The 22661-nt window shown below is 41.2% G+C and overlaps 1 protein-coding gene across 1 annotated transcript in view; it reads left to right on the top strand.

The window, feature by feature from the left end:
• Positions 1–21513, top strand: part of AHRR (aryl hydrocarbon receptor repressor) — a 106588-nt gene extending 85075 nt beyond the window's left edge. The window contains exons 5-11 of the mRNA XM_068147501.1: positions 1246–1335; positions 2599–2728; positions 4136–4269; positions 5640–5839; positions 7444–7562; positions 8484–8625; positions 11919–21513. Of these exons, the coding sequence (XP_068003602.1) occupies positions 1246–1335; positions 2599–2728; positions 4136–4269; positions 5640–5839; positions 7444–7562; positions 8484–8625; positions 11919–13038 (1935 nt within the window). The 3' untranslated portion in view covers positions 13039–21513. The remainder of the gene's footprint in view (positions 1–1245; positions 1336–2598; positions 2729–4135; positions 4270–5639; positions 5840–7443; positions 7563–8483; positions 8626–11918) is intronic.
• Positions 21514–22661: the final 1148 nt, after the last annotated feature.

Below are 22661 nucleotides of genomic sequence, written 5' to 3'. Positions count from 1 at the left end.
TGAAGCAAGGATAATAACAATACAGGAGTATTTCAGAAGCAGCTATTTTAACTGTAATCTCAAAAGATTGCAAAACCATCACATGAAAGGATCATCTAGACTGCCTTGGAATGCAGGCCTGCTGGAGTGAAGATATGTTACTCAGTCTTTATTATGGGAAGAGAGGCAAAATTAGTCAGTCTGCATGCAGTCATACATTTCATTTAATCCTTACATTTATTGTTGTATTTCTCTGGTGGCTTTCCTTGCATCATTGAGTCTACAAGAATTCATTTAGCTTTTTTTCTAAACTAAACCTTAGTCTCTATCAGTGAAGAATATATTGCCTGCTTCTTATATTCATTACATTTATGCAATTATGCTATGTATGTATTTTTATAGAAGCTTAAGTAAATAGCCATACTTTAAAATGCACATCCAGTTTAAAAGTCATAGCTACAACATCACATGTATTTAATTTCCTTATTGGAGATGATTGTATTATTTAGATGTATCAATGCATGGAAATTCAAAGTAATTATTATGGAATGTGAGGACTTAAAAGGAAAAAACCTGCAGTTGGTACTTGCTATTAAACTTTTAATTATAGGAATTAATGACAAAATAAAATGTAAAGTAGGTAATAAAGTAGTAGTGTAATAGGGTAGTTACACTGTAATTAGCTTTTCTAACTGCTGCATATTGTTATTAATTTTTTATGTTATTCATTTTCATGTTGTTCAGTCTGGAGAAGAGCAGGCTCAGGGGAGACCTCATTGCTCTCTACAATTACCTGAAGGGACACTGGAGCAAGGAGGGGGCAGCCTCTTCTCCTTGAAGACAAAAGATGGGACTAAGGGAAATGTTTACAAGCTGCACCAGGGAAGGTTTAGGGTGGATGTTAGCAGACACTTCTTCACTGAAAGGTTTATCAAACATTGGAATGGTCTGTGCACAGCAGTGGTGGAGTCCCTGGGGGAGTTGAAGCAGCGTGTGGACCTGGCTTAGGGACATGGTCTGGTGTTGACCCTTCAGTGCTGGGTTGAGGGTTGGACTGGATGATCTTTGAGTTCTTTTATAACTAGATAGATTCTGTGATTCTGTGGAAGAAAAAAAAAACAAAACAAACCTTTATGAAAGATTTTGAAGGCCACCTGTGAGTTTTTTGAATATATAATATAATTATGTAAAACTATTAAAGTTTTTGCCCATTTTACTGTTTATTTTCTGATTATCTTTTACATTATTTTATTTTCCCTTCTTCAGTCACTGAATGGTTTTGCATTGGTGGTGAGTGCAGATGGAATGATATTTTATGCATCATCAACCATTGTGGACTATCTAGGATTTCATCAGGTAAATATACTAACAAATATTTAGAATACTTAGACACTGCCATTGTAATTACTTTTTTATAGTCATTCCTTTTAAGTGGCTTTCGAAAATGTAACACTTTATATAGTTTCATCTTACCCTTCTAATGCTGATTAGATACACACTACTGAAATTAAGCTATTTTGCTACCTAGTTTCAGACTTTCATTTTTGTGTGTGCATGATCTGATGGGTGAAGATGAATTCCTTGTAATGTTGTTCCTTTAGTTAACAGAAACATGTCATTAAAATAAGATTTAGCTAAAAGTTTCCTTTCAATTTCAGCATAAGATGCAGCTGTTCTAGACTGGTTGCCTATGTACAGGATACATATTGTAAAGTCACAGAATAACAGAACCGTGTAGTTGGAAAGAACCTCTGAAAACCATCTAGTCCAGCATCCTGCTCAAAGCAGATCCAGTTAGAACATGTTGATCAGGACTCATCCAGGAAAGTTTCAAGTTTCTTCCCCTCTGGAAGATGTATTCCAGTGTTTAACCACCCTGACTGTATATTTTGTCCCCCACTTAAATCAAGTCCCAGTTTCCCATGTTACAACTTGTGTCTGTTGCTTCTTGACCTGCCACATTGTTCTTCTGAGCAGATTCGGGCTGTCTTCTCTATGCTCACTCATTCAGTTGACGTAGACTATAGTAAATTCTTCCAGAATTTTTCTCTGAAGTTTGAACAAACCCTTTTCTTCTATCCTGAAGTATCATATGCTTTGTCCCTCTTAATGTCTTGGTAGCACTCTCCTGGATTCACTTTGGTATGGTAATGTCTTTCTTTTCCTGGGGTACCCAAAATTAGAGATAACTTTACCTTTGTGGAGCTTCTTGAGGTTCCTGTCAGCACATTTTACAGCCCATCAAGGTCTGAGTACCTGTCCTGCTCTTTCCAGTTGGTACCCTCTACAAACCTGCTGAGAGCACTCTATCCTGTCTTTCACTGATCAAGAAATTAAACAGAGATGGTCTCAGTATCAGTCTCTGGGGATGGCTGCTAGCTGGACATATTTATGACTCACAGTTGCATATGCACAATAGAATTAAGAACAAAAAGAATCATCATAGGATATGAAGTCAAAAAGCAGATATGGAAAAAGAGAGTCCTCTGAAGTAGCTTACCTCAATCAATTATTTCTGTGAAGGTATCCTACAGCAGTTATTATTTTAAGGAAAGTGTCAATCTAAAGATAAGTGTCTGCCCCACTACATTTACAAATTCCTTGTTGTAATTGTTTCAGACTGATGTAATGCACCAAAACATATATGATTACATTCATGTGGATGATCGCCAGGATTTCTGTAGACAGCTGCACTGGGCCATGAATCCTCCCCAGATGTTGTCTGGACAGCAACAACAGACAGAAACAGGTGGGGTTGTATATGTTGATTGGAAATGCAGGCAACACTGTATAGAGGTAGAATTGCACTCCACCTGTGCTTATGTCTGATCGTTGTCAAGTCAGATTCCTCGCTGGAAAGCTACATAGTGGCCATTTAGAATGTTATTGTCCCATAGGTGGTTCTTCCTGATCCTTGACTTTTATAAGGTATTGTGTTCCACTGAGACTACGAAGATGACAGTTCCTTTATTTTTCCCTGACTAATGTACCAATGGATACCCTTATCCATGCAGAATGAATAGCAGCAGTGTTCATCCTACCAATCTCTTTTTCACACAGTAGTGAACATTGGTATTCCTATCACTAATGCAAAACCATCCCACGTGAACCATTTCTGCACAGTACCACAGTGGCAGCGTCATTTTCTGCCAGTTGTTTTCCCATGCAAAGTTACATAAACAGGAGTCCTCAGCAGAACAATTAGGTTTAGCAATGCCCTTTCTCCTCTGAGGCTGCAGGTGGATACACATGCTCAAAGTTTCTCCTACGTGACATGTTACATTGAAATTATGACTACAGAAAATACAATGACATTGAAGTTGTTAAATTGATGAAGAATTATTGATCCCAGCAAAACCTAGGCATTTCACCAGAAGCTGAGGAAGTATACGAGGAAAGAAATTGAGTGAGCACAGGCTTCGGATAGGCGGAAAGAAACTTGCAATAAATCCTTCAGCAGCCTTTATGAAGTCCTCAGGAATACAGTCATGGAACTTTGGTACAATTTCTTGCAGTTTTGCAAGGGTTTTACACATATCTGAGGAACTTTGCAAGATTTTTGCAGGAAGCGTGCAGAAAACACACTAGGCAGTGTGAATTAGTATTTCAAAAGTTACAAGTATTTGGATTTTTTGTCCTAATATATAAAGTGTGCCCTAATAGATACAGTGGAGAATTTCAGTTCTTGGGTTCATACTTTTGTACAAATTCTTGCATCGAAACCAATGCACTTGTAGCGCCTTGCTTCATTAGAAATAGCAATATTAAGCTAATCCATTCATTTGGGTTTTTGTTTTTTCATGCATTAGCATTTTCCCTTATTTTGTTCCTTTTTCTAATGTGTTTTCTGTGATCTCTGATCTCAAGAGCAGCAACATCTGTTACTCTGCATTCCATCAGGAAAAATCAGAAAAACTCAGGAAATAAAAATAGTCACAGTTTCTGAAAAAGATCTCACCTGAATCCCATTGTAGAGCTTTGCTTTTTCTTTTGGCAGAGCGTGTGCAGATACAGCTATACATGAGACCACTTAATATTTGCCCTTACATAAAGTAATATTTTGCAATTTCCATAATAGCTTCTTCAACTAGCTATAGAACATTTTTGTTCTTTGTTAGTGTGATCTGATATATATTACCTCCATTGTTGTTCCCAGGAGAAGAATATATTCTCAGTAAATTGTTTAAAGCACAGGAGAGTGACAGCACAACAACAGATTATTCTTCCTTCTTAACTCGTTGTTTCATCTGTCGAGTTCGCTGCTTGTTGGACAGTACTTCTGGCTTCCTTGTAAGTATAATTTCACTTAAGGAACTGTAGTAATGATGTACTGGATTTTAATTGCTTTATATGAAAAATATGTTTGCATAAATATTGAACATAGGTATCATGGAGAGCTATGGCCTGGATATATTTTGCTGTGCACTAGCAACAACAACAGAAAAACCAACCCACTTAAAGACATGTATTTATTAACATGTAAGAAAAGTGATTAAAGAAAAGAAGGTTGTAAATATTTCAAATTGAATTGAACTATAAACTTTTATGTTTCAGGTTCTTTTGGACAACTACTAGCCTCAATTTTTACTGGTCCTAGCTCAAGGGTGGCAAACCTGGGTTTCAACGATTAACATTTAATCACAAAGTCTTTGCTTTGAGGAATAGGAATAATAATGATTCCTTTTCCCTTTTGGTAAAGGGTCCTTTAATAATAAAAACTAGAATTAGAAAGTCTCTTACATGCTCCTCAAATATTCTCACTAGGAGTGGCTCATTCAAAAATCCCTTTCCTATTTGCTTAGTAAAGACCAATGCTGTTTCTTCTGACAAAGTACAGCCCATGCAAAGAAAATGAGAGAATCAGCAAGAGACAGGGAAGTGTAACTTCTGTCTCAGGTGTTCATTTGCTGGAAGAGTATGGGTTTGTACAGCTGTACCAGTTAGTCATTTCTGCATCCCTGTTTTAATCTGGAAAATGCCCAACTCAAATGCACTGATTTTAGTCTGGTCATTTTGTGGTAGGTAATTTTTTCACTGAGGGGCAGCAGCTTGCTATTTACTTTATTTCTACCTTCTGATTATATGGAGGTTTGAGGCAGGAATGGGTGGTTCCTTCCAAACTACGTACATCATATCTGGCTATCTTGGGCATATGTTTTTCCCTTGGTGTCTGCCTGCACAGCCTAAGGGTTGTGCCAGTCCGTGTACTTACCAGAGAAAGCACAGGGCAAGAGGAATGAAACTCAGAAACAGTCTCACTGGAGAGAAACAGAGCATTGGAAAATAATAGTTCAGCTTCAGAGCGAGGCAGAGAAGAAATAGCTGTTTGCACCACCATATGCTGCCCAAATTGGTAAACAGCACATAATGCAGAACTTCTATTTTAAATACACAGGAGAGAATCAGACACGAAAAACCACCTCAAATGTCTCCTTTTTTAATTGCTGATAGTCCCTCCACTCACTATGCCCCTGAATTGATGTGGTTTACATTGTATGAAGATAATGAAATCCCTAGTTTTTCTCACTGTGGAAGAACTGGTTTTGGTGTTAAGCAACACAGTCCATAGGATGTACTAGCATTTTAAGTGCCTAGACACTAAAAGATTTTGGAGACTAAGAGATTTTTTTAATTGTATTTTGTGTGTGTGTGTGTGACAGACAATGCAGTTCCAAGGCAAACTGAAGTTTCTTTTTGGACAAAGGAAGAAGACTTCATCGGGAACAGTACTGCCACCTCAGCTGTCCTTATTCTGCATAGTGGTACCACTTCTACTACCTTCCATGACAGAGATGAAGATGAAAGGCCTGCTTGTAAAAACAAAACACAAATCTGATGATGCAGCAGCAGTGAATGCAAAGTATTTTCAAATTAATCTTTTAGCAATTAGTATACTACAGGCTTTATGAATATTGAGCATGCAAAAAGCACAAATTAGGTGAAATGACTCTATTTCAACCCTATTTCTTAGAAAAGTGAATAGTTTATCTGGATTGAACTACAATACATAACAATGATGTTATCATGTAATGTAATATAATATGATATACTTTATATATAATACATATTAAGTATTTTACTACTATACATAATTTTATTTCAAACTAGGAAAGTTAGGATGTGTTCCTAGCCTTCAGAAGTTACCAGCACAGTAAGTCATTCTACCAGCTGTAAAAGTGGAAAAGAAAAAGCATCTTTACTGAATTTCCAAATTGCAGTATCCTCTGGAAGCACTGGTATTTGGATGTGGGCATTTTGGTAGCAAACAAAGGGAAAGGAACATTTTGGAAAGCTGGATGTGCATACATGTGGGTGTTTCACATAGAGTCAAACGAGATGTATGTGGTGTATGTATTTATCTTACAACAGCAGGCTTAAGCACACACAAGTCTGCCGCAGCACTGAATGGCCTGAGGCTGATCACTCAGTAGCAATCACAGAAGATTCAATAAGGACAGATTGTGTTCAGACTCATTGCCTTCCTACCATTTATTTTTGATACTCTATTATGATTGAATTTTAGCTGATGTTTGGGGCTAGGATTATGCTTTCCATTATTTGGTTAAATAAACCTTTACAGCAACGCGGTCCATTGCTGTGAAATAAAATGCTCATCAGTGTGACCGACAGCATCTTAATTTGGCTTTTAATTAGAATATGCTTATGTATCTGTGAACTTACTATCCAGATGTGTAATGCAGTTCTAAAACATACATCCTTTTGACAAGAATTAAATTACTGGAAGGCTGATATAATGGACCATGCAGGCTTCTGGAACAGAGTTGGAAAATAATTTTATTTACCAGTCATTCAGTGGCGCAGGTGAAAATGATGGTCAGCATTCAGCTCCTAAAAGATAGATGCCTTATTTAAGTTTTACTGAGTGACTGGGCAATGCTCAAGGATGTGACAAGAACGCAGTGGTAGTGGGCATTTAACTTCTATTTTCCCTTTGATTCAGGCTTGAAGCATGCTGGGCAGGGATGGTTGGCAAATTTACATATTACAATTTTTTCTGATGATCTTAATAAAGGGGAAAGTTTGTAAAGCTGTTCGTTATGGACTTTGCACTCTTTCTAAGACTTAATGTGAGTTTTGAACTAATGGCTGGAAGAAAACATTTCAAATCATATGATGACTATTGCCTTGCTGGTCAGTGTGATGTGTGTGCCTTGAATGCACCTTGAATACACAGGGGAGCATTTGTCTCAGTTCAGGCTGAAATATATTATTCCAGAGAACCACAAGGAGAAAATTCCTAATCATAAGCATTCCACTTAATTGAATGCAGAATTCCAGTCATATACTGTTTTAAGCAACTGAATGATGCAAGAAATGTTAATTATTACTATATACTTAAACAATAAGTCTTTGCTGATTGAAGATTACCTCTTTTGGGGTCTATAGCTCTACTGTGTTGTCATTCACTGACAAGAAATTGTACACATTTTCTGTCCTACACAGCTCCAGTTCCAAAGGTAATTCAGGGCTGTATGAAGCAGCAGAATTATATGGAAGAAACAGTCATCACGAAGGTGCCACTTTCACTAACATGTTGCAGATTGCTGAGAATCAAATCAAAGGTGTGTCTGCTAAGTACTCCTGGATTATATACAGTTTCGGGAGAAACAACCTTGATTTTTCTCCTGTTAAATGTTTCAGGTTTTGGTCCCAATGCTCTCATTTGTCTTCCCTCTTAAAAACCCTTTTCTTTAAAAACATGCAGAAGAAGTTGTCCACCTCAAATGCGTGCTGAATCAGTCTGACATTTTGGAGTGGGCAGAAATAATGTAATGACAAGTTTACAGATAGATAAACAGTCATAGTAAATAAGAATACTCAATATGTGGTTTCCTAAAAATGGTGGCACTGCATTGAACAAGGTTATATGAAAATCTTAACAATTGATGGCAGTATCTATCCCTCTTAGATGAAAACTATTTGATATGTTACAAATTCTGGTTTTCCCCAAAGAGCAGAAAACAAAGGAAAATTAGAATATATTGTCTTTCAAACTCATTATTTGCTTGCAGCTTTAACTCATGCTTTTCTGGTACCTCTGTGGCAATATTGTGGGAGTCAAAGTTGGAGTTCAGGTTTCACATTGGATAAAATGCCAATGGTGGGTTTATCCCAATGGGCAACTTCTTCTTGAGCACACTTGTACTCAGCTTTCTGTCATACCTACTGGAAACCATTAACTGCTTTAAACTTGTTCCTCTGTCGTAGCCCCATTTTTCATGAATGTTTTTGTGTTGGTATAGTGCTTCTACTGAGGAGGAAAACAAATAATGAACTAAGAAATCCCTGGTTACAGTTTAGGCTTTTCAAATTTTATTCTTTAAATGTAATTTGCCTAGTTTTGTGATATATTTTAGCTTGTACTTTCTGTGCTGGTGATTCCAGGGCTGCAAACAAATCTGTGCACATTCACCAGTAGTGCAGGTAAGAGAAAATGCTAAATAATGCTTGTATTAAAATAGATTTTCTTTTACATTATATAGCAAAGAATAATGGAGAAAACGGCATTTCTCTAGTCAAAGTACAAACAAATGAAGATCACTGGGTCTGGGTTCAAGCTAACACTCAACTTCTGTATCGAAGTGGTTGTTCAGAGTATGTCCTTGCTCAACAACAAACATTAAAGTAAGTATATTTTTGATGATAACAGAATGATAGAATCATAGAATCAATAAGGTTGGAAAAGGCCTCAAAGATCGTCAAGTCCAACCTGTCACCCAAGACCTCATGACTACTAAACCATGGCACCAAGTGCCACGTCCAATCCCCTCTTGAACACCTCCAGGGACGGTAACTCCACCACCTCCCCGGGCAGCCCATTCCAATGCCTAACAACTCTCTCGGTGAAGAACTTTCTCCTCACCCTGAGCCTAAACTTCCCCTGGCACAGCTTGACACTGTGTCCTCTTGTTCTGGTGCTGGTTACCTGGGAGAAGAGACCAACCCCCTCCTGGCTACAACCGCCCTTCAGGTAGTTGTAGAGAGCAATAAGGTCTCCCCTGAGCCTCCTCTTCCCCAGGCTAAACAACCCCAGCTCCCTCAGCCTCTCCTTGTAGGGCTTGTGCTTGAGGCCTCTCCCCAGCCTCGTTGCCCTTCTCTGGACACATTCAAGAGTCTCAATGTCCTTCTTAAACTAATCTATATTCCAGGAAGATTAATTTATTTTTTATGTGCACGATCTTTAAGAGGACTGTAGTGACATAAGAGAAGCACTGAATGAGAAGGATTTCATTTGTTACTTATGAAATGGAAATCCATTTCTTGTCTTCTATCTTATGAAATGGTTTTTATAATCCTAAAAAGGAATTTTTTTTCTCAGTCTTTTTTTTTTCCTCACAAAGTTGAAAAGTTACTAAACCATAATATTTCAAAATCAAAAAGCTTGATTATTGCTATGTTTTAACTTTCTTGCACAACTCTATTTTGGGGGTTTGTTTTACTTTGCAGCTGAAGCTCGTTGCTGATCCAGTGTCCTGCTTTTTCCTACTTTTTAACATTTGGTTATGTTAATTAATTATTTTTTTCCTTATGAATAACAGTTGAGCTCATGATTTTAGTTGTGGATGTTCTGCATAATCTAAACAGGGATGTTCTTAATCATTGTATGTTTGTAGACAGATACATCTATCTGGCTGTAGGCTTAGCCCTGAAGTGGAAGCTAATGTCACAGATTCACATTTGAAGAGGACCTCTCTGCTAGGTTTGACCTTCTCCTCCCAAATAGGCTTTTCTTCCTTTTATGAGGCTATCTATTCCAGTTCCTGTGGGGCTTCTTGGGGTATCTCTTCAAGCTGGTCTGAGAGAAGATAAAAGAGAGTGGACTGAATGAGCAGAAGCCAGGAGGTGTACACAGACACCATCTGGCCTAGTGAAAAAATGTGGCTATTATCACTGTGGTGGTGGTTTTTTTTCTTTAGGATGCCTTGCAAGTGGAAGAAAAAAAGGAAAAAGTCTTTGAACATCTAGAGTAAATATCCCTTGCAGGCACCATATCTTCCAGTATCCAGGTGTAACTTTTTACCTTTATTGGGATGACACAAGCATCATCTCAAAGTGAGGGAATGAACTTCTGTTCAGAAGCAGATTAAAAGGGGCTGCTTCTTGTATCCAAGTCTCTACTCCTAAATTGTTTTCTCTGCTTTTTGAAGTTTATTTAGTTACATTTTTGCCCTCTGAGCAGTTAAAATCCTTCCTTTGTGCTTGGCAGTTCCTGCAGAATGTAGCGTTACAGGAGTTGGCCTTGGAGATTATATTCAGTTCCATTGTCCCAATGCTCTGCAATAGAATTCATACCTACTACTACTACTACTTTTTCATGTATGTTGGCTTCCTGGCTTTTTTTTTTTTTTTTAAGAATCCTCACTATTTCACTGTAAAATTCTTCATTTGAAGGTGCAAACTTTTGTGACTACTGCGTTTTCTCTGTCCATTGCTTTCCAGACTAGGCCGTTTCCTAGTTCTGCAGCAAACTTGTATTGCACTATTTGCCTGCACCGCAGGACTATCAATAATAATGGTGACAATATTTAGCAGAGGACTAAAAATACTCATTTTCTCATTGATTAAAACCGAAAAAAATATATTCTCCTTTCTTGGTGTATATTTGTTAGTTGGACAGTCTCACTTTGTAACAACATGGACGCCCTCTACTGGGAAATCTTACACTTGCACATCAAGTCCATACCAAGGAACATGTTCTTAGCAACAAGCTAAGAATCACAGAATCATAGAATCAGTAAGGTTGGAAAAGACCTCAAAGATCATCAAGCCCAACCTGTCACCCAATACCTCATGACTACTAAACCATGGGACCAAGTGCCATGTCCAATACCCTCTTGAACACCTTCAGGGACGGGGACTCCACCACCTCCCTGATCAGCACATTCCAGCGGCTAACAGCTCTCTCTGTGAAGTACTTTCTCCTCATCTCGAGCCTAAACGTCCCTTGGCACTGCTTGAGACTGTGTCCTCTTGTTCTGGTGCTGGTTGCCTGGGAGAAGAGACCAACCCCCTCCTGGCTACAATCTCCCTTCAGGTAGCTGTAGAGAGCAATAAGGTCTGCCCTGAGCCTTCTAAACTCCTTGCTAGCTCTCCAGATTTTCAAGCTCTGTTTCTTATTGAGATGTTTACTTCTTATCGGGAGAGGGAGCCGGGGAGGGATTTCCTAGCACTGGCACTGATCCCACTTGGCTGGGAGTCAGCAGGTTAGTGAATTCAAGAGAAATCCTGAACCTGAAGTTTTGGAGTCCAGCTTCAAAAAACTGCTATTTGGCATGGAAATGCTTAGGCAACTTTCTGTGCCAGAGCTCTGTGCTAATACTGAGTATTTCAGCCTGAGTTCATGGAAAATTAATTTGCTGGCCATCCTAGGAAATGAAAGACAAAATAGTTAGACAGGTAAAACCAATATGAATACCCATGGCTGTTCTAGACACTTAATTTAGGCATTTCATTTCCTCTGAGATAATTCTGCATTATCAAGATATAAGGCCCCTTAGATCACTTTGATCAGAAGTTTCTTATGTGTCCAAATAATTCCTTATTAATAAAATAAATCTCATTTAAGATCCTCTTTAGTTTAGATCTGGATTCTTCTATACACAAATATTACTTAGATATATTTTAATGGAAGAACATAAGGGTAGGGTAGTTACCATGCTGTACTACAGTATTTAAGGTCTTTGTCAACTCTGTGCCTGAAATGGAAGAGTAAATACATGTCAGAACTTAAACAGCGTCACAGAAAGGTAGCTGTGAACAAATACAAAGGTAATATGGACAAAAGATTAAGTCCCATATTAAATGAAGGGCAAAGTATTGCTTGTAACATATGTTGACCCACTTTGTTTTTGTAATCCAGAAAACATTCACATGGAAACTTCTGATTGACTACATTTTTTGTCTGCTGTTCTTTAAAGGGAAGAAGATGAACAACTGAAGATACCAAGTGGTTTTGCCAGTTTGAAAGGAAACCTGGAGGGACTGTCCTATAACAGTGCCATTGAAACTCTGGGCCAGTGGAAGCACCTTAACTGGACAGCAGTAAAAAATGAACAAGATAATGTAAAAGTGAAGTTTGAGCCTCATACAAATGGTGAGTGTTTCATGCAAGAGGAACTTCTCAGTTCTAACACACCAGTTTTAGGTGTTCAGAACAACTGCACCACAAACAGTATCTGGACTTTAAGAAACTCAAGCTCTTGTTCTATGAGCCAGCGAGTGAGCACATGCTCAAACAAGAGAGCTGGATCATTCTACAACAGAGACCAAAGTTTCTTAAACTTAGCATCAACTTGTCCTTCCCACTGGGGAAGTGCAGAAAACTGCCAGTCCTATTCGGGCGTACAACAGCGCTGCACAGAGAACTATGCAATGGACCATCTGAAACTGCAGAGACCATTACTATCCTCGGAGTCTCTCTATGACACAGCCTTTCCCTTGGAGATGCCTATCAAAATGGAATATGATTCCGATTCTGAAAACATTGCTGATAACTACCTGACGTCACAAAATAGAGCCTGGCTAGATGAGAACGGCTCAGTGAGGAGGCAGATGTTTAGCTACCCCAGTAAAGTGCACCTCAAAACAGAGCCAGAACTCTGTGAGCCAGCCTCACCTTGTCAGAAGCCAAGGCACTGCCTTTACACGCCACGTAATTGGCAATGCATCGTAGCGAATCATCCCAACAACCTAAACCTGAACAGAGCTTGGAAGGGCTCACGTAGCAAGGAGTTGGCCCCGTTTTGCCCTCAGAACTCCTCAGGATGCTTGGAAAGCATGCCTGACCTGCAGCACACAATGTGCTACGGCCACTTCTACAGCCCCAGCCCAGGTGAGGGCAAAGAGCAGGATAATGAGGTGTTTAAAATGCCATGTGAATTTAAAACTCCCTGCTTGGTTCAAGCAATCAAGCGCGAGCCCATGGATTCTCCACCCTTGTCCAACGGCGGACACAACAGAGTACACGTGAGCTTCCCTGAAAATATATTAGCAGGTCCTGTGCCTCACAAAACCACTGAATGTACATTTTTACAATAGATTCTATAACCTTTGAAATATTTATAATTTTAAAAGGAAGAAGTTGTAGATTCTCTTCCAGTTGGGTTAAATGAGTTACAAGAATTACAAGCCAGTGGAAAGATTCTGAGTGTGTGCATGTGTGTATCTGTGTGTGAGAAAAGACAGATACACACCTGCACCTCACACCCCCAACACCCCCACCTCCCTCCACTGCCCTTCTCTTGGTCATCTTTGTAAAGAAATATAAAACCTCAGGCACAGAAAATAACCTGCATATGTATACCTGCTAATTCATCTCTGTCATCTTTCCTCACTTGTCTACAGTTCATTTCCAAGGTCTAGCTATTTCTGTTTCCTGCCTTCGGTCTACTTGTTTTTCTCAAGCTGGCATGATGTGATGCCACTGTGCAAAGAGAAAATGTTTATGGTCAGTAGTGTGGTCAGTTTACTTTAAGAGTTGTTGCCCTTTTTTTTGTTTTCTTTTTTTCATCTCAACATTAAATTGATGGCAACAGGCAAGGGCTTCCCAACACTTCTTAATTTAAAAGGCTGCCATTAATCGCAACAAATGGCCTTCCTAAAATGCATAAGAAATTATTTCGCTTCAAACTGAAGTTCTTCCCAAGTTTCCCTGATAATTACTTGATAATTACTTTATAATTGATAATTTCCTTGATAATTTGCTATCTGTATCTTTCCATTTTGAAGCCATCAGCCTTTCACACTGCTGTTTGAAAGGCTGAACAATGGGATGTTGTCCACTTCTGCCAACGACTTGTAAAGTGCTGTTAAATGACATGAGAAAAAAATACTTCTCCAATTATTTTCCTGGCTGTTACTTATAACGTTAACAAAGGAAATGCACTTTTTCTGGAGAGTCTCTCTTTGCCTGATAGCAGCTTATTAGACATCATCAACTGACATCAAACCCAAATCCCACACTAAGATGAGATATGCTATTTTCTAAAACCATCCTGGTTTCATTCCGGAAAGAAAATCTTAATCTCTCCAAGAACTATCTGGAGGATGGATACCTTTCAAAAGCACTTTGGTGCTTTGGAAAACAGATTTGTGTGCTTTCCCTTGACCCCAGGCAGTAATGTATTAAAAAAAAAAAAAAAAACCAGAAAGAAAGAAAAAAGGAAAAGAAAAAAAAAAATCTACAACTTCTGTTTGGTTGTAGTTTGACTCCTGCACTAACTTTCGTTTTAAAAATTGCACTAGTTCAACTTGATATCAACTTCATCTATAAAAACCCCCTACATCATTAAAACAAAACAAAACAAAAAGCTTGGATGCATAAGGGCCACGAGGATGAGCAGAGGGCTGGAGCACCTCTCCTGTGAGGACAGACTGAAGGAGTTGGGGCTGTTCAGTCTGCAGAAGAGAAGGCTCCGAGGTGACCTAATTGTGGCCTTCCAGTATCAGAAGGGGGCCTAAAAGAAGGCTGGGGAGGGACTTCTCAGGATCTCAGGTAGTGATAGGACTAGGGGGAATGGAATGAAGCTGGAGGTGGGGAGATTCAGGCTGGACGTGAGGAGGAAGTTCTTCACTGTGAGAGTGGTGAAGCCCTGGAATGGGTTGTCCAGGGAGGAGGTAGAGGCCCCATCCTTGGGGGTGTTTAAGCCCAGGCTGGATGAGGCTCTGTCCAGCCTGATCTAGTGTGGGGTGTCCCTGCCCATGGCAGTGGGGTTGGAACTAGATGATCCTTGTGGTCCCTTCCAACCCTGACTGATTCTATGATTCTATGTGTGCTTTTTGAAAGAAGCCCCATAATGAATGTTTTATTTGTCAAAATGTTACAGTGTCTTCATTTTTGTACCTACTGGTCACTAATGGCACGGCTTTGCCATGCCAGAAAAGTGGCATGAACTTCTCCTGAATGGTAGAAATATGTGGGGTAAGTGTAGTTTTCAAGAAGGGGAGTGGTTCTTCACCTGGGAGGCTGCTCTTCTCCAAGACTGTCTGTCTTCTCTGCTAGAAATGACTGCCTGTACATCACAGTTGGCAGGTGTAAAGATGCGCATTCTCCACATGTCACTTAAGTGCTTGTGAAAGATGATTTAATCTGAAATGCTGCACTTCACACAGAAATGTTACCTGCAGAAGGCACTATTTCAGGCACAAAGGTGAGTGGACAGTAAAGAGGGGCAATAATTTCTTGCTGTAGCTCTGCTTAAATCTTCCATAGTCCAGCTGACCATACCCAAGCCATGAGAACATTACCTTTTTTTTGTGTCTGAGGTAGATCAGCTCCCTATTGTCTACGTGCTGCCTCTTGAGACAGTCTTGATATCCTTGCCTTAATGCTCCTGCCAGTGGGTGCAATGCAACTTCAGACCCTGTTCTGAGGTAAGACCACAGTGGTGGGATTTATACTGTTCTCTGGTACATCACTGTTCACATCACCTAAATTCAAGCCAAACTGAAAAAATACTTCTGGGCAAGCAAACTGAGTATTTCTGTAGAGTGAGACTCCCATAAACCAGCAGTGCTGCACAACTCTGCCTTGTTGATTCACTAGCTACAAAAATGAGAGCAGAAATTCTTTTAGACTCTCATAGAGTTGCTGTCATAGTCCAGTGCTTGGTGTGTAGCAGTGGCACTGCTTATGTCATGGTGCCAGAGAGTCTGCTGTGGCCGCACAGCTGCTGGTAGGGTTGTACTATGAACTATGTAATATCCTCCAGTCCAGCTCCTTGTGCAGCTGCCTGGCAGCAATTGGATAGTGTGGAGACAGGGTATCGTGGGAAAAGATGGCTGGGGGCAAGTGGAGGATCTGCCAGCATGGCTGCCAAGAAGTTGCTTGTTAAATTCCATGCTTGCACTCCATGTCACACCCCTCTGAATGAGGTTATCTGGGCCTGATCTTGCACTATCTTGTTCTTTTCATCATTCACATTTATGCAATATGATTGTAAAACATGGTTATCCTCATCTAGATGTACTAGTGCCATTTTGCACAGACATAAGTGGTCACACCAGGGACAACTCTGTAGAGGACTGGGGGCTTCTGAATGCCTTGTATGTGCTTAGAAGTATTTCCTGGCATGAGTACAGGGGGAGAACTATACTAGGCAAATTTATCTTGTCAGAGTGAAAGCAACATTTAGTAGCAACAAAAGTTCTCTACAGATTTCTCCATAACTGAATAAAGGCTTTATGTTGTGAATTACATTTATTTTAAGGCTTTCTTGGTTTATTTCAGCTGGAATGATTTTATTCACATTCCCAACAAAACCAGTCACATTTTACTCAATTGATATTACTAAGTTAGATAAAGCTTCTGCATGTGAGAGAAATTATTCTGATGTAAGAGATGTAATGACCACCTTCTTCTATAACTCATGAATTCTGGTGTTTGGGGAGGGGCTCTTGTTTGTATGGAAGGTGAGCTGCTCTAAAAGCTCTAAGAATGTGTGCTCTGCTGAGATGTCACTTGGTCCACAGACAGCAGAGACTATTATCAATGCTAAAGCTTTCAATTAAGGTCTCATCTTTACTGAGACTTTAGCTATCAGTGGACAGCTGCTGAGCATCATACAAATGCTAGTCCAACTCAAGTACACCATGGTAAGCCACTATTTTTACCTGAAAACCAACTTGATTTGAGCTGCTGTTTCTAAGGATTGCTGGCATGCAGTTACACCAGCAGCTGACACTGGGTTAGACCTCTGCTCTAGACAACACTACCGATCATTTATATTCATTTTAGACACTTTGGATACTAAAGCAGAGTTTTGGGTTGAAAATTTCCGTGAGGGCTCCAGTGTGCAATAGGTGAGCTAGTTTTGGTTGGTCCTCAGTTTGGAGATTTAACTAGCAAATGGAAAGATCGAGGATCTGTACCTAAATTCTTCGTAGGAAAGACTGACTGCTTAGTCCTTGATTGTAATATGGTAAAGTACATCCTGTGGTTTAATTGTCTATAATTAGAACAGTGATGTATTCTTAAAATCCTTAGAACTGAGTCTCCTTTGGACAGTATAAGCAGGTCTGACATTTGAGCATCAGACAGGTCAGTAAGACTTCAGGTGCTGATCCTTTGTGATCAACAGGGCATGTGCAATTCTTCCAGAAATACCTAGTGCTTAAAGTACTTGAGTTGCAGGCAACAAGCCTGAAACAAGGAATATTCTGTTGGATAAGGCAGCCTAGCAGCCTTTCTTAACTCTTTGTGTTGTGAAGCCATACTGGAACTTAAGTAGGACAGCCTCAGCCACTGTAGTTATGTCAGAAAAGCCATTAATTTATCTTAACAATGTCTGATGTTTTAATCAAAATAGCTAAAAGACACCATGTCCCCTTCCTATGAATGCATACATTGCCTTAGGGAGTGGGAAAAAAAGTCAATGTACTAATTTTCTTTCTTCAGGGTATCATGAAACTATTTTTTTCCCAACCTCAGAGTGATGGAGGCATAAAACCCCTGTCCTATTTTTCAGGTCTTTTATTTCTGCTCTCTTCCTTTCTTTCTCTCTACTTAGTGGAAACATTGAAAATGGAAAGACTTTCCTTGCTATATTGAGGCAAAACCCCCAAACCTCAACCAGATTGTAGAAAATTTCTTGCTAGTAAAGGAGTTTTTATTTCCCCCCTGGATTTTCTTTCTCTCTTTTAAACCTTGCAAAGTCCCATGTGAAATCCTGTGTTGCAACTGAAGCAGACTTCTCTACCTTGCTTAGTGAGCAAAGAGACTGCAGGTGGCCTCGCTCAGGTTGTACTCACAAGGTATTTACTGAGCTGAAGATGATTTGTACAAGTGGGATGCTGATAGCTGTTCATAGACACAACCACCCTGTGACAAATACATCTTTGTCACATTTGAATACACATGCCATGTGCTCTTGCCATTATAAATACATTTACCTATCATGCTACCAAAACCATTTCTGAACAAAATCATCAACAACAGACTGAAAAAAACATACTAAACCCACAAAGTAGTTTCTCAAAACTATCCCATGTGGGGATCTAAGCACTTGCCTATGCTTAGGCAAAGACCTTCTTTGGTTGGGGGGTTGGAGAGAAAGTAAAAAAATATTGTTGAGACAAATTCTGGGGAGAAAAAAAGATCCCTTTGATTGATATACTGCTGTCAAGGTGCAATTAGTCTGTGACTACAGCCATTAATTCTCTGCCCACTGCTACTAATTCTGTGCTCTGAAATCATGCCCTTAGTTTTTCTGTAGAAATGAATTTGTAACTTTTCAGGCTGAAAGTAACTTCTTGAAAGCAAGGATTTAATGTAATTCAATAAGTTGTATTTCTCAATCAGACCGAAAACATCATTTTCAGGAGGCATGAAGTGCTCCCCTCCCGTTCCTTCCCTGGGGTTAGTCTTTGAAACTCTAATTCGGTATCTGCATTAGTATCACGGTATCACAGTATCACTAAGGTTGGAAGAGACCTCAAAGATCATTGAGTCCAACCTGTCACCACAGACCCCATGACTAGACCATGGCACCAAGTGCCACATCCAATCCCCTCTTGAACACCTCCAGGGACGGTGACTCCACCGCCTCCCTGGGCAGCACATTCCAATGACGACTCAGTGAAAAACTTTCTCCTCACCTCCAGCCTAAACTTCCCCTGGTGCAGCTTGAGACTGTGTCCCCTTGTTCTGGTGCTGGTTGCTGGAGAGAAGAGACCAACTTCCTCCTGGCTACAAGCACCCTTCAGGTAGTTATCACAGTATCACAGTATAACTTAGGTTGGAAAGGACCTCGAGGATCATCGAGTCCAACCTGACACCGCAGACCCCATGACTAGACCATGGCACCAAGTGCCACGTCCAATCTCCCCTTGAACGCCTCCAGGGTCGATGACTCAACCACCTCCCTGGGCAACCCATTCCAATGCCGAATGACTCGCTCGGTGAAGAACTTCCTCCTCACCTCGAGTCTGAACCTCCCCTGGCGCAGCTTGAGACTGTGTCCCCTTGTTCTGGTGCTGGTTGCCTGGGAGAAGAGGCCAACTCCCTCCTGGCTACAACCACCCTTCAGGTAGTTGTAGAGGGCAATAAGGTCACCCCTGAGCCTCCTCTTCTCCAGGTCCCTCTCTGTCTGGGAGCTCTCCAGCCACTCCGACCCCAGCCTATACCTCTGCATGGGATTGCCATAGTTGTAGAGAGCAATGAGGTCTCCTCTGAGCCTCCTCTTCTCCAAGCTAAACAATCCTAGCTCCCTCAGCCTCTCCTCATAGGGCTGTGCTCAAGGCCTCTCACCAGCCTTGTTGCCCTTCTCTGGACATGTTCAAGTGTCTCGAAGTCCTTAAACTGAGGGGCCCAGAGCTGGACACAGGACTCAAGGTGTGGTCTAACCAATGCAGAGTACAGGGGCACAATGACTTCCCTGCTCCTGCTGGCCACACTATTCCTAATGCAGGCCAGGATGCCATTGGCCTTCTTGGCCACCTGGGCACACTGCTGGCTCATGTTCAGCTGGCTGTCAATCAGTACCCCCAGGTCCCTTTCTGTTTGGCAGCTCTCCAGCCACTGCAACCCCAGCCTGTAGCTCTGCATGGGGTTGTTGTGGCCAAAGTGCAGCACCCGGCTGCTGGCCATTGTAGCTCAGTTGTGCAGCTGGTGCTCTAATTGTGTAGTCTGAAGTTTCTCAGGATTTCCTTGATATATCAGGGCTCCAGCCAAAGCTTCCAGTTTCACATTTGTAGTGGTAGAATTATGGTAACCCAATGACTAATACAAAAATGTAGAAGGTGGTAATGGAAAGAATCAGTGACTTAGCAATTCTTATTAGTGGTATTAGACTAATTAAAACACTATGTTAAAAAAATCAGGTGAAGTTCTGGACTGGAGCTGTCTGTTTTGCACAAGAAGGTGTTTTAGGAATTTTACCACTGTTCTGCCTCTTCTTAGGTCGCACCTTGGTCTTTCCCTTCTTTCTCCCACGACTCTTTCTTCTGAACTAATTTTTTTCTTTTACCTTTTAAACTTTTTGACTGAGTGTGTCATCCCTTTGTTCAATTTAAAATGGGGTATGAAAGGCAAACATCAACTGTTGATTTTTAAGCTTTGTCTTTCTAAGAAAGAATTTTGAAAGGGGGAAAATGATCTCAAGTTTCAGTATGGGTATTCAGTTTTCTTTCTGTTCTTATCGTAGCAAAAAAGATCCTTCCTCTACATGGTCTTCTGAAAAGGTCCTTCCTCACAATCATTCCCTCCTACAGCTTCTTAATAAAACCAAAGAGCACTTTCATCCTTAAAGACAGCTCTGTACATCAAACAACATTCCCTTTTTATTCCTCTAACCTTTTACCTTTTTGATTTTATAGGATGGTACATTGAGGCCTCCATCCCTTCTGTTTATCGTCTGTAGCTTTATTTCTGCTTTAGGCATACTTCAAAAATTGTGCCAAAAGAACAATGAGAGGCAGAAGTGCAATCCCCCATTTCTCCCCTGCCCTCCATAGTAAGACAGAGGTACTAATTACAGCTGTACTCTCAAACTTTGCTGATGAAACATCCTCTCTTCAGGAGGTTGTACTGTCAGGAGCTACCAGTAACACTTTAGTTCTGCAAGTATACATGCCACCAAATCCTTTTCTCTGTGTCAAAAAAAATCAGTAACTAATGTTCTCTGTTTATGCTTCTCATTTTTTTATTCTACAATGTGTTTATTCTTTCACTGTGCAATTGCATTTCTAAAAGGAAGGGCATGGAAGCATTACACAACATGTACAGTGCAGTGTTTTCAATTAGTCCAGTTTAGATCTTGAGAGTAGGGCCACAAGTAATGGTCAGGCCTTTTGATGTGACTCCACGTGAAGTCCTATGACTGTTACAGAAGTGCCCATGAAAAATACAAGTAATATAATTTACCTTGAAAAGGGGTATAGTCTGCCATCAAATCTGCTAATAATCCTGTATTAAAGGTGCCACTCCTGCTCCTCCTCATGAAACAGCTGTGGAGGACATGATTTTTTAAAAAAGGTGGAGATGTACCAACAGTTTTGGCCTGACTGCACCATCTCCAAAATTACGGGCACATTTCTGGAGAGAACACCCCAACCACACAGCATTATTGGAACTGGTATGGTTTGTAAGCGTAACTCCTGCGTTTAGGCACGTGATTCTGGCACAGGCGTGGGCTGCTTTGACAGCTGAAGGATGTTGAGCCCCAGTGATGGCCTGGGGCGGTTAACCCAGCGACTCCTGCGAAAGCCAAACGAGTTAAGAACAATCCCTTTGGTAACATGTAACCTATGCTGTATGGACCCTGCTGCTTCCTATACCAGCGTCATAGACGTCAAGATGTATCACTCGCAGGCTAACGAAAAACAGGCAGGGAGACGAGGATTTGCTATGTCGGAGTTTTGTTTAAAACCAGCGCACTTTCCGGGTATTTTGTGTACTGTTTTCTCAGCCTGCTTTTAGAAGGAACTTTCAAGTATATTTCTTAAATTGTATTTTACATTTATTACCGGTCAGAAGTGTAAAGTTACGACATTTTAAAATAAATATTTGCATTTAAATTAAAACGGTCGCCGAGGGTGTTTCTCGCCCCTTCTGCAAGGGCCGGCGCCGGCCGAGCTGCCCGTCCACCCTTCCTCCGCCCCATCCAGGCTCCTAGGGGTCGCCAGGAAGCCACCGGGAAAGGCGAGGCTGCTGCCCCCGGCGGGAAGTGAGGGCTCTGGGCTCCCAGCCGCGGGAGACAGCGCTGGATCCTCACTGGTTAAGACGGGCGGCCTCGTGCCCACTGGCTAGTTGCCCCTGGAAAGGTGCGGCATCCGGGCCCTCGCGGGTTTCGGCGCCTCCGCCGCGGTGTGAAGCAGCGGAAGTGACGAGCGGCAGGTAGGGGCTGGCTCTGAGGGGTGTGGTTGGGCGCACGCGCTGCGCGGCTCTGCCGTCATTGGCGGTCGGCCTGGGGGTGGTGCCGGGCCCGGGAGCCTTGCGGAAGCAGGGGGCGGGGGAGAGCGGCGCTGAGGTGGCGTCGTGTTGTCAGCAGCTGCCGGGAGGGGCGGGCGCAGCGGGGCTGTACGCGGTCGGAGAGCCGTGCTGCTTGGGGGCCGCCTTCTCTGTCACACCTCGACAGAAAGATAAGTAACCTACAGACAGACTAAGTTCCCTACTGGATTCTTCCCTTGTAGGTTTTGCCAGCAGATTCGACCAATTATGCTGGTTTGTGATATCCATTGAGTCTTCCTGTTGCCTTTCGTTCCCTTTCACATCGATGAATTAGCAACATCGACCTCCGTATGTTCCCAAGGCCACCGATCACCTTGGTTAGTACCTCCACAAACGAAACAGTTAGTTACTCTTAGGGCTTTGGCAATATTTTCAGCAAGGTTTACAAATAAATTTTTAGCAACAGTTGGAATCTCATACTTGGTTCTTGTTTCTATTTCATGATTAAAAGAATTGAACAATAATGTTTTTGTGACAGGTTCCCTAGTCCTTTCGATAATCCTTATATCCACAACGGCCCCTGGATCACCTCCTTGTCCCCAAATTGCAATTCCGTGTTGGGTATCCCTCTGCTTCCGCTCACCTGGACTGTAATTACTGAGATTTACTGGATTACAGCTCCTTAAGTTACAAGCTTTCTGAGTTATCCCTTCCTCAACAGCAACCAGCAATCCAGTGCATGAAGTGGGCTTCTTCTGCCATGAACCCCAGCACA

This window comes from Melanerpes formicivorus, unplaced genomic scaffold (genome assembly GCF_026170545.1).
Source record: "Melanerpes formicivorus ecotype bairdi unplaced genomic scaffold, bMelFor1.0.p_v2 SCAF_15, whole genome shotgun sequence".
NCBI classification, from domain to species: domain Eukaryota; kingdom Metazoa; phylum Chordata; class Aves; order Piciformes; family Picidae; genus Melanerpes; species Melanerpes formicivorus.
Note: the sequence above shows the minus strand (reverse complement) of the source record. Positions and strands in the feature narration are given on the sequence as shown.